The sequence below is a fragment of the Trachypithecus francoisi genome, unplaced genomic scaffold (genome assembly GCF_009764315.1).
Source record: "Trachypithecus francoisi isolate TF-2019V2 unplaced genomic scaffold, Tfra_2.0 Lachesis_group19, whole genome shotgun sequence".
Classification (NCBI taxonomy): domain Eukaryota; kingdom Metazoa; phylum Chordata; class Mammalia; order Primates; family Cercopithecidae; genus Trachypithecus; species Trachypithecus francoisi.
The window spans coordinates 46,920,384-46,933,115 of NW_022681464.1; the positions used below are offsets into that span (position 1 = coordinate 46,920,384).

At 47.5% G+C, this 12,732-nt stretch overlaps 1 protein-coding gene across 7 annotated transcripts in view; it reads right to left on the minus strand.

Moving 5' to 3' along the window:
- The window catches only part of LOC117064178, a 58,856-nt gene that overhangs the window by 21,198 nt on the left and 24,926 nt on the right, over nucleotides 1–12,732 (minus strand). For all 7 annotated transcript variants that reach the window (XR_004429309.1, XR_004429308.1, XR_004429305.1 and 4 more), the window contains one exon: nucleotides 5,262–5,506. Coding sequence is in view for 1 of the 7 variants with exons in the window: in XM_033178400.1 (XP_033034291.1) it covers nucleotides 5,262–5,402 (141 nt within the window). In the remaining 6 variants the exon portion in view is untranslated. The remainder of the gene's footprint in view (nucleotides 1–5,261; nucleotides 5,507–12,732) is intronic.

The window sequence follows — 12,732 nt, forward strand, 5'->3', positions numbered from 1 at the left end:
GAGAGAGAGAGAGAGAGAGAGAGAGAGAGAGAGAGAGAGAGATATGCATGCATGCTTATTATAAGATATTCAGAAAATATAGTTCAAAAGAATATAAAAAGAATACAAATATCACCCATAATCCTTATAGCCAGAGTTAAAAATTGTTAATCTTCTGGTGTGATACCACCCAAACTTTTGAAAATACATGTATAAATGCATATGTATGCATTGGAAAACAAAATTATATAGAATTGTGTGTGTTGCTTTTGAAAATTATTTAATGATATCAGTGATGAATATAGTCCCACTATAAACTGCTTCCTAGCTGCACCTTCCCGCCCTGTGCCCTCCTCCTGAGTGACCTGTTTCCAGATTGCTGAATGCTCTCCGACGTTTCTGTGCACTCACAGTGTGAAAGAAGACGGTATGTCCCGCTTCCTATTAAACCTTTCAGTAGAGGGACTATTTTCTCTTTTGTTGTGTAAGTTCTATTTCTATTTCTTTATTTTTTGATGTGTAAGTTCTATTTCTTTTTTCTTTATGATAGTCCCGAGCTCCGGCCCAGCGAGTCTGGCCGCTGTGGTGTGGTGCCTGGGACCCTAGCTAGGCCCTCAGTGGCCACAGCCAAGGGGCTAAACTTGGGGAGGGCATCTTGCATGTCATTTCCACAGTGCGGAACGGTGTGTCAGATTATAAAGTTAGCTCTGCTGAGTAGTTTCTAACCTAAATAACATTTTTACATCTTACGTTCCCTCCTCCACTTTTTAACTGGTTTGTTTTTGTTTTCTTTGACCTTGAGGTGACATGGTTTTTAAAGGATATTATATAGTCACAGGGAAAAAAAATCATGACTGATGGCAGAAATATAATTGTCTTTTTCCTTTGAGAAAAGGTAAATCAGATCAAAGGAAATAAGAGGTGAAGACGAAGCTTAATTTATCTGGCAGTAGTTCAATTTAAAATTCTAAACAGATTAAAACCATACTGAAACAAACAAAATGAGCATTTTTTTCTGAGATGGAGTTTTGCTTCTGTTGCCCAGGCTGGAATGCAGTGGCGCCATCTCAGCTCACCACAACCTCCACCTCCCAGGTTCGAACGATTCTCCTGCCTCCGCCTCCCAAGTAGCTGGGATTACAGGCGCCCACCACCACATCTGGCTAATTTTTGTATTTTTAATAGAGAGGGGGTTTCACCATGTTGGCCAGGCTGGTCTCGAACTCCTGACCTCAGGTGATTCGCCCACCTTGATCCCCCCCGAAGTGCTATGATTACAGGCGTGAGCCACCGCACTCAGCCAACAATTTTTTTAAAGTTTCTTTGAATGGAGATGCTCTGTATTTAGATGCTCTGAAAATATTTCTTTTTCCAAGATAATAAATTCTGTGACTATAAGTATTTTCAACAATATTTTATGTAAATTTTATATATATATATAAAATCTTTTTTTTTTTAATTCCACAGCAGTTCTTAATTAAGAGAGCTCAGCAAAACCCGGTCTATTGTGATGATGCAGTGGTGGGTTTGTTCTCACAGCTGTTAGCAATTTGCATATTAACTAAAATACCCTGAAATGGTGTGGTTAGGCAATGAAATATCCTAGTTATGAGAACTTTCCAAATAACTGACACTCATTTAAATGCCAACACTTTTAATCTTTAACCACTGGAAGGAAATCTCTCTCATGAGATTCAGCTTCTAAAGTAGGGGATATCGAAACCTGTGTTTTGGTATTGTTGACTGTGTTGTATTTTAATCCCTATGGGATCGTGTGTGTGCTCTTCAATCAGTTTTTCTCTCCCTAGCTGGCCAGCTGTGCTTGCACAGTGCCTGTATGTATCACTTACTTAATGAATATTTGATGAATAAATGAATGATGACGACCAGACTGCTGCTCTCCAACTGCCATTTTGCATGTAGCACCAGGCCCTGCTCACTTGGCCATTCATGCCCCATATTCTCCCAGCTCCCCCCTCCGAGTCCCCCACCTCTTAGTTTGTCACATATAATCTGCTATGTAGAAAACCAAAACAGCCAAGTGTATTTATTAAAATTGTATTAAGAGTTAATGAAGAGTGGAGTTCAAAATGGGGGCCTAAGAAACTTGGCCTTAGGAGCCTCTGTCAGCCATGGACGTTTCTAAAATAGATTCATCCTTCTGAAGCAGACAGCCGGAGACTGGGCGCTGCTTTTTGAAATGTGTGTGTAACTTACAATATCCTTACAAGGATATTGTAAGCAAAGCATTAGGCTGGGTGTGATGGCTCACACCTGTAATCCCAGCACTTTGAGAGCCCAAGGTAGGAGGGTCATTTGAGCCCAGGAGTTCAAGGCCAGCCTGGGCAACATGACGAGACCCTGTCGCTACAAAAAATACAAAATATTCACAAAGTGTGGTGGTGGACAACTACAGTCCCAGCTACCCGGGAGGCTGAGGTGGGAGAATCACCTGAGCCTGGTGCCACTTCCAAGCATCTCCTGAATATGACCCTGTCTCATCAATGTCATTGTCACCTGGTCCAAGCCACCATCATCTCTTATCAGAATTGTCTCCTGGCCCTGGCTCCCCTCTGGTCTCCTGTGGGGGACCTCGAAGGCTAGCGTTGCCTGGAAAGGAGAGGGTGACGGAGCCAGCAAACCTGGTCCCTGCAGGGCACTCACTGGGCAGACACAGGGTTAGGGCAGGTAGAGAGAGACCCGGGGCCGCCAGCAGACACTAGGGGCTGGGCCCTGCATTGCATGCCTGAATGTAGTCACTTGCTTCATAATGTGGGATTTTTCAATGTATAAAGTGTCATCCTCAGTCAGACTGTCATTGCTTTAATTTCTTATAAAACTTGTGCTATGCATTTGAAGTACACAAGACCATTTCCCACTTAATACTGGGAAGATTGGGCCGGCGGGGAGGGGTGGCTCACGCCTGTAATCCCAGCACTTCGGGAGGCCGAGGTGGGGAGATTGCTTGAGGCCAGGAGTTTGAGACCATCCTGGCTAACACGGTGAAACCACATCTCTACTAAAGGTACGAAAAATTAGCCGGGTGTGGTGGCGGATGCCTGTAGTCCCAGCTACTCGGGAGGCTGAGGCAGGAGAATGGCGGGAACCCAGGGGGCGGGGATTGCAGTGAGCCGAGATCGTGCCACTGCACTCCAGCCTGGGCGACAGAGTGGGACTCCGTCTCAAAAAAAAAAACACTGGGAAGATTGTTACTTTACAGGACACACCCGGCATTCCTATGTGTGGTGGGAAGGGAGAAGCTGTGAATCAACTGAGGTCAGGGGTTTGAGACCAGCCTGGCCAACATAGTGAAACCCAGTCTCTACTAAAGATACTAAAATTAGCCTGGTGTGGTGGTAGGCGCCTGTAATCCCAGCTACTTGGGAGGCTGAGGCAGGAGAATTGTTTGAACCTGGGAGGTGGACGTTACAGTGAGCCGAAACGGTGCCACTGCACTCCAGCCTGGGCAACAGAGCGAAACTCTGTTTCAAAACTAAATAAAGTCAGTGACAGTGGCACATGTCACACAATATAAATGTGCACACACACACTGCCTCAGAGTTTAAATGTAAGATGAGGTCAGGTGCGGTAGATCACGCCTGTAATCCCAGGACCATGGGAGGCCGAGGTGGGCAGATCGCTTCAGCCCAGGAGTTTGAGACCAGCCTGGGCAACATAGCAAGACCCCATCTCTACAAAAAATACAAAAATCAGTCAGGTGTGGTGGTGCACTGGTAGTCCCAGATACTCAGGAGGCTGAGGTGGGAGGATCACTTGAGCCCAGGAGGTCTTAGCTGCAGTGAGCTGAGATTGCGCCACGGCACTCCAGACTGGGCAAAACAGTGAGACCCTCTCCTCTCAAAAAAAACAAAAAATCAATAAATAAATTTAAGATGATACACTGAGTTTCCAGTAGGTAGGCATCTTTGAAGGCTGTTTTGTTCTGTGCTGAATGACCAGCGTTTGAAACTAAATTTGACATGCTGAGTGGCCATTCTTCACGGAGCTTTTATTTGGGGAAAAAATAATTAGTGGTTCCCGAATAGAGGCCAGCACCGCGGTTTCTTCCAGCACCCCAGGAACTTCCATTCCCACCACAGGATGGTTTCCCACTTCCCTTCAACTGCAAATTGACTCCTCCTGGTGCAGCTGTGGCCAGGATCTCCCCAGCCAGACCATCCTTCTCACTGTCAGGACTTTTTAAAAAATAGATAAATGCAGGCAGATGAGTTTCAATAGAGAGAAACTCACTCTTACTTTTCAATATCTCCCTTTTCAGTATTCGGCATTTTTAACATTTTTTGGTCTTGAGAGATGTGTGAAGCGAGCCATTATTCCGCACATATTGACTCAGCACCTACGACTTGACAGACATGGTTGTAGGCACGGCAGGCCCCTGCCCTCCTGGGAGCTTACATTTTAGACAGGTGATAAACAAGGATGGGGAAAGTGTGCTCTGGTGGCCGTGGCTAATAACAGTAGATAGTATAATTGAAAATTGCTAAGAGTAGGTTGGGCACGGTGGCTCACATCTATAATCCCAGCACTTTGGGAGGCCAAGGCGGGTGGATCACCCGAGGTCAGGAGTTTGAGACTAGCCTGGCCAACATGGTGAAACCCTGTCTCTACTAAAAATAGAGAAAAATTAGCCAGGCATGGTGAGGGGCGCCTGTAATCTCAACTACTCGCGAGGCTGAGGCAGGAGAATCGCTTGATCCCAAGAGGCGGAGATTGCAGCGAGCCAAGAATGCACCACTGTACTCCAACCTGGGTGACAAGAGTGAGACTCTGTCTCAAAAAACAAAACCAAAAAAAGCCAAAAAGAAAGAAAATTGCTAACAGTAGTCTTGAAGTGTTCTCACCACACAAAAATGGTAAGTATGTGAGGTTGTGCATATGTTATTAGCTTGATTTCATAATTCAACAATACATATTTTAAAACATAATGTTATGCACCATAAATATATGTAATATTTATTTATCCAAATAAAGGTACTCTGCATACCATGTTGAAAAGTAACCTGGAAAAAGCAGATTCATTTGGGATAGTCAGCATCGCCAGATTGTTTTTCTTTTTTTGGTCACTTTCTTGCTCAACAATCTCTGATGCTTCCTTTAGTTTGTCCATCAGCCTTTGCGTCTGCACCCAGCCTCCCCTCCAAGCTCCACTGGGATCAGCTGTTTGCCTAAGCTCCCCCCGCAGGCCTGGCTCTCCTGTCTTCCACGCTCCCTTCCAGCCCCAGCCCTTGCTCCTGTTTCTGCACTCTTGGTATCACTCTCACCTCTCGGACGTAGTGGCTGCTTCCTGAAGTTTCTGGAGACATGCAGCGGCGCACACGTTGGCCTTCTGGACTCGCTGGTGTGGGTCGCCTGCCCCATGACCATGCCTCCTCGGAGGCTGCTTCAAGGTCCCTGAGCTGCATATGGACTATTTCCCCATCCACAGCATCTCCTAGGGGGACAGTCACCTCCAGGATTTAACTCAGCTGCTTTCCATGGACATGATAGGCTCTCAGAAAAAGTTCTTCTGTTAAAGAAATGGAAGAGAAACCATTAAGTAGACGCATTCATACACAGCTTCTAAATAGATTTACTAGACCTTGTCCCCTACTCTTCGAAAAGATAAACAAATACAGATGAACGCTTGTCATTCTATCTACCAGACATCAGTTTTTTGTTTTTCAGTTTTTGAGGTTTTTGCTTTTGTTTTTTGAGACAGAGTTGCGCTCGGTCACCTAGACTGGAGTGCACTGGTGTTATCTCGGCTCACTGCAGCCTCCACCTCCCGGGTTCAGGTGATTGTCCTGCCTTGGCCTCCCAAGTAGCTGGGATTACAGGCGCCCACTACCACACCTGGCTAATTTTTTGTATTTTTAGTAGAGATAGGGTTTCGCCGTGTTGGCCAGGCTGGTCTCGAACTCCTGGCCTCAAGAGATCCCTGACCTCCCAAAGTGCTGGGATTACAGGCGTGAGCCACCGTGCCCAGACTCACTCAAAACTCTATCATGATAAACAACATCGCTGGCTGTCAGACAAGCTCGTGACTTTGCACAGCCATCCCAAGGACGTAGCAAGGACTTGGGTGTGGTCAAGACAGTGGGGGTCCAGAGAAGCTCTTCTTTTCCAAGAGGCAGTGAATGTGAACAGACATGTTGAAGAACCTTCCCCCGGGGGCTGCTTTTTCAGTGACTGCGCCCTCAAATGCCACAGGGAAGAAACTGCAAAAGGCACAGATGTCTTGGCAGAGTCAACAGCCTGCTCTGGGAACCCGGGGGTTGGCTTGAGGGAGGGCGGCCACGGGGCCATCTGTTGTGAACGCCACTCACTAGACACTGCTCTGAACTTGAACACACAAGCTGAATACAACCAAAGCACCAACCAACGAGGTTGGGTATTTTTTGTTTTATTTTATTTTATTTTAATTTTTATTTATTTATTTATTTTAAGAAGTTAAAAATGATCATTTGGAAGCCTGCCGGAGCCAAGAGGACAAAGAATGGTGTCAGATGCCAAGGTCAACAGAGCAGTGCCGTGATCAGTCCGACACCGAGTCAGGCACAGCTGAAGGTTCTGCAGACGACACATGAAATCCCTGAGACTGTGTCAGCTGAGCCCACATTCAAGGCCATGCCCGTGCGAAGTCGTGAAGAGACAAAGTGGCCCCTGGCGGCTGCAGTGTGCACATCTGCTTGTCATCCTCCTGGTTCCCGAAACCTTCCATCGTCTTTACCTTCTAAGTCTCAGGAGAACACGTGATACCAACAGTGGATGTAAGTAGAGTTATGGCTTAGTTCAGGCAGATCTGGAGCTGGGAATTGGGAGTAAAACACGAAGCCTTAGGCTTGGGAGTTCAGGGAAAGGTCTCACGACAAAGGACTTAGACTTGGCACCAGGTGGAGGAGGCGTCATGTTGGGCACGGGACAGAGACCTGTGCACCTCAGCTGCTCCCAGGGATTCTCCCTCTGTCTCTACTTGGGTCGTTCATCCTCTTTCCCAGTCAGTGCTGGCCTTGGGCCTCCCACCTCCGCGGTGCTTCCTGCTGCCTGCATGGTGGGTGGCTGGAGAAGAGAATGAGAGCCCACACTCACCCAGATACGCCTGGGGGAGGGGGGATGCCAGTGCCATGGGCGCCCAATTAGGATAAATAACTGAAAATGGTTCGCTAACCTTGCAGCAGCTTGCGCTGGAAGCAGCAAAGCCCGGGACCGCGCCTTTGCTCTGCCCTGAGAGAATGTGCTTGGCCCAACACTCGGGAGCGTGTGGACAAGGCGGTGTCCCGGGAGCGCAGACTGGGATTCACCCACACTGCTCCAGTGCCAGCGGCCGGAGACCACCAGCAAGTGCACACAGAGGGGTCTTCAGCCTGGGGGTGAATACGTGCAACACGCATGGGTGAAGCATGGCTGACTCCAAACTCCAGAAGCTACTGTCACACTACTCCAGTGTGCTGCACGTAACTGTGTGTGTGCGCATGCGTGCACACGTGTATGTGTAGTATAGCATGGTATAGTATTGTATATAGTCAGTTGACTCCTTGGTTGCAAATGACAGTTGATTTCCAAATGACTTAAGATAACACAAGAAAAACTGACCAATAACACTACAGGGATGCAATTTAGCTTCAGACACAACTGGATCTGGGGTTCTAATGATGTCCTCAGGGCCTGGACCCCCTCCAGTGGTTAGTGCTCCCGTCTATGGGGTTGGACACAGTTCTGGGCTCTCTCCACTGGGCGGATCCCAGCAACGCCAGGCTGACACCTTCCCAGCCTCCCATCTGGGGGAAATGCTCCCCTTCTCCAAGGGACCTAAAAAAACTCGGGAACTCAGGCAGTATCCTAAACTAATGACCACATCTGGGATTGGTCACACAATGCACCTGAGAGACGGGGATCAGAGGACACCGGCTCACCCAAAATGCGTACGCTGGGGGTATATGAGGAGAATAAAGAACCGTACCAGGAAGCTGCAGCTATGACATCGGGAAGGCAGAAACATCGGAGGCCTGCCGTGAAGGCCCAGCTCCACATGCTGCCAAGAGAGGCTCTGCTTTTAATATCTGCCTCCAGTTGAAGGCATCCCGTCTCTCCTAGGACTGCTCCTTCCCGCTGGCTGACATGAGCATGCATGTGACACTGGCCATCTGGTGACCTCAGCAGGCTTGGACCTCAGGGTTAGTCCAGGCTGCTGAGGATGGAGTTGGAGATAGAACAAATCCAGGGCCCCGTGTCAGCGCTGGGGCTCGGTTACACTCACCTTGGAGCCTCCCCTACTTCTGGAGTCTTTCTTATGATTTAACCAGATTTATATCAAGTTGTTTGTGACTCACAACCCAGAGCATCCTAACTGATACATTGATCATCAGAAAGGCAAGGGGAAAAACATGGTACTTTTTAAAACTAGATCTTTTTTTTTTTTTTGAGATGGAGTCTTGCTGTGTTGCCCAGGCTGGAGTGCAGTGGCGTGATCTCGGCTCACTGCAAGCTCTGACTCCCAGGTTCACACCATTCTCCTGCCTCAGCCTGTCGAGTAGATGGGACTACAGGCGCCCGCCACCATGTCTGGCTAATTTTTTGTATTTTTAGTAGAGATGGGGTTTCACTGTGTGAGCCAGGATGGTCTTGATCTCCTGACCTCGTGATCCGTCTGCCTCGGCCTCCCAAAGTGCTGGGATTACAGGCTTGAGCCACCACGCCCGGCCATCATTTTTAAATGATAAATTTCTCTGAACCTGAATTTCTAGCTGTGTCTCCAACATGACCATTTGTTTCAGGGTACTCTGCAAGTTGTCCTGATTTTTCTCAGCTCATTAATGCAAATATTTAGAGCAATCTTGAGCTCTGAAAATAAAATAACTCAATCACAACTTAAAAGCCATGTGTTTACAGTGGGGACATCTGATTCCACAGCCCTACATGAGTGCTTTAGTGTTGTCGGTCTTGGACAACCAGGAATGATGTGCACTGAATAGAATGCCATGGGCAGTCGACAGCATCACTCCTGAAGACTGGCCATACGGGGTTAACCTGAGTCTAAGGCAGATTTTAGGTCTAAATTCTAACGTGGGAAACACAGGGATGCAAGAGTAAGTTAACATCACAAGGAAACAATCATATACATCTCAAAGGTGGAACATTTTATAGGACAATAAGTGTACTAAGCCAGCTCGGGCTGCTGCAGAAAGATGCTGCAGACTAGGCGACTCACAGAGTCTCACAGCGCTGGAGCCTGGAAGCCTAAGACAGAGCTGCCATCAGGGCTGGTTTCTGATGAGGCCTGTGTTTCTGGCTTGCAGAAGGCTGCCTTCTTGCTATGTCCTCAGTGTGTGCCAGTGGGAGAGGTTTGGGGACTAGGTCTGACGTCCCTTCTCTTTTTTTTTTTTTTTAATTTAAATGAAATTTTTAGGGCCAGGCATGGTGGCTCACACCTATAATCCCAGCACTTTGGGATGCTGAGGTGAGAGGATCACTTGAGCCCAGCAGTTTGAGACCAGCCTGGTTTGAGACCAGATGGCGAGACCCCATCTCTACAAAAAGCTTAAAAATTACTGGGGCATGGTGGCACGCACAAGTGGTCCCAGGTACCCAGAAGGCTGAGGTGGGAGGATCGCCTGAGCCCGAGGTGGAGGCTGCAGCGAGCCATTTGAACTGCACACTCCAGCCTGGGTGACTGAGTAACACCTTGTGTCTAAAAAATAATTATTATATATATTACTATAAATATAATATAATATTGTATATATATTTAGAGACAAGGACTCACTCAGGCTATTGTGCAGTGGCACAATCATAGCTCACTACAACCTTGAAATCCTGTGCTCAAGCAATCCTCCTGTCTCAGCCTCCCAAAGTGCTGGGATTACAGGCATGAGCCACCTCACCCAGCCTCTTTCTCTTCTTCTAGGGTCACCAGATCCATGGGACCAGGGCCCACCCTTATGACCCCATTGAACCTTAACCTTAATTACCTCCTGTATTTGTCAGGGTTCTCTTAGAGGGACAGAACTAATAGGATATATATGAGTTTATTAAGTATTAACTTACAGGATCACAAGGTCCCACAATAGGCTGTCTGCAAGCTGAGGAGCAAGGAGAGCCAGGCTGACTCCCAAAACTGAAGAATTTGGAACCTGATGTTCAAGGGCAGGAAGCATCCAGCGCAGGACAAAGATACAGACTGGAAGGCTAGGCCTTTTCACGTTTTTCTGCCTGCTTTATATTTGCTGGAAGCTGATTAGATTGTGCCCACCAGATTAAGGGTGGGTCTGCCTTTCCCAGCCCACTGACTCAAATGTTAATCTCTTTTGGCAACATCCTCACAGACACACCCAGGATTAATACTTTGTATCCTTCAATCCAATCAAGTTTACACTCAGTATTCACCATCAGAAATCCACCCCTTGTCAACTTGAACCCACACACATCTCCTGAGATCATACATCATCTTCAAATAAGGACAACAATCAGGTCATAATTACACCTAACAAAATACAACTATCCTTCGTACAACCAGAGGCACACAACCCCCAACCCAAATACTATTACATAAAGTTAACAATACTTAAATGTAGGCCGGGCGTGGTGGCTCAAGCCTGTAATCCCAGCACTTTGGGAGGCCGAGACGAGCAGATCACGAGGTCAGGAGATCGAGACCATCCTGGCTAACACGGTGAAACCCCATCTCTACTAAAAATACAAAAAACTAGCCGGGCGAGGTGGTGGGCGCCTGTAGTCCCAGCTACTCGGGAGGCTGAGGCAGGAGAATGGCATAAACCCGGGAGGCGGAGCTTGCACTGAGCTGAGATCCAGCCACTGCACTCCAGCCTGGGCGACAGAGCGAGACCCCATCTCAAAAAAAAAAAAACAAACAAAACAAACAAACAAACAAACAAACAAAAAAAAACAATACTTAAATGCTAAATGAAGTCAATAAATCTTATGTCACATGATAAAGGAGAAAAGAAATAAAATGATTTTCTTGGTACAAGTGTGTACATGCACAAAACTTGTTTTTAACAAAAGAAGGAGGAAGTACTCATAACAAGTACAGTCCTCGGCCCTGCAGCGGGTCACGTGGTCATGGCTGGTATTGATAACAACCTTCTTCTACTACCCCTTCTGCATTCCCTTCGGCAGGCACCTCAGCAGGTTGTGGCTATTTTCCTGGTGGAATGACCCAAACCTTCCTTCCTGAAGGGTCTGGGTTATTTGCAATCCTGCCTGGATTGGGCCGTTGTAGTTTCCTATTGACCTTAATCACAGGACATGGTAATACTAAGAGACGCCCTAATGGATCTCCTGTATTCCATGCATGCTCTTCCTTACCTCCATTGTGGAGCAGTAGACTGATTTCATCTTGAAAGTCCAGGTCAAGCACCCCAGCCAACACTATAACTCCCTTCTTAGCCTGTTGACTTAAAGGTAAGAGGAGCCAAAATGTCCGGGTGGCAATTTTAACTCCCAGTTTAATGGAATCATTGTTGTGTCTCCTGGTGGGAGCATTCCTCCCTCTGGAACTAGGACCACTAGGTCAGCAGAAAGTAATGTCACAGGAAAAGGAAGCAAAAAGTTTGCTAAGGGATCACCATGGGTGGTGGTGAGTGGAGCCACTTCTACTTCCACCCCTTGATTCCTGGACATGTGAATCCCTGCTATGGGAGAAACAGTACCGCACACTGGACACTGATTCAGAGTATACACGGCCTTCTGGAGAACTCTGCCCCAACCCTGGATGATGGGAAACATGGCAAGACCAGTGAATTCCGTGAGCACGAGCCCACTGTTGCAATTCTTTAGCCGTAAAGTGAGGCCTTGGTCAGAGGCAGTGCTGTGTGGAATACCATGACGGTGGATAGAGCATTTTGTGAGCCCACAGATGGTAGTCTTGGCAGAAGTGCTGCGTGCAGGATAGGCAAATCCGTATCCAGAGCAAGTGTCTATTCCAGTGAGGACAAACCTCTGCCCTTTCCATGATGAAAAGACCCAATATAATCAACCTGCCACCAGGCAGCTGGCTGGTCACCCCCGAGGATGGTGCCATATCGAGGGCTCAGTATTGGTCTCTGCTGCTGGCAAATGGGGCACTCAGCAGCGGCCATAGCCAGGTCAGTCTTGGTGCGTGGAAGTCCATGTTGCTGAGCCCATGTGTAACTTCCATCCCTGCCACCATGGCCCCTTTGTTCATGGGCCCATTGGGCGATGACAGGTGTGGTTGGGGAAAGAGGCTGAGTGGTGTCCACAGAATGGGTCATCCTATCCACTTCAATATTATTGAGATGGAGTATTGCTCTTACCACGCAGGCTGGAGTGCAATGGCAACCTTGGCTCACTGCCAAGGTTGCTAAGGGATCACCACCTCCCAGGTTCAAATAATTCTCCTGCCTCAGCCTCCCAAGTAGCTGGGATTACAGGCATGTACCACCACACCCGGCCAATTTTTGTATTTTTACTAGAGTCAGGTTTTCACCATGTTGGTCAGGCTCTTCAAAGATGCAGGTGCTGCCTTCACAAATCTATTTTGCAAGGCATTGGTCAAGGGTATTATCTGTTCTGGATCCTTCCAGCTGGAATGAGTAGGTCTAAAGCGACTAATCCACTCCACCATCCCACTCTCCCTAAGCCTTTGGATCCCTTCCTCTACATTAAACCAAGGGAAATCAGGCATTTCCAGCTCGTTCACAGCGCGCCATCTTTTAATCCATATTTCAGCCAAGCAAGTAAATAAACTATTAGAACATTTTTAACTCCCTGAGC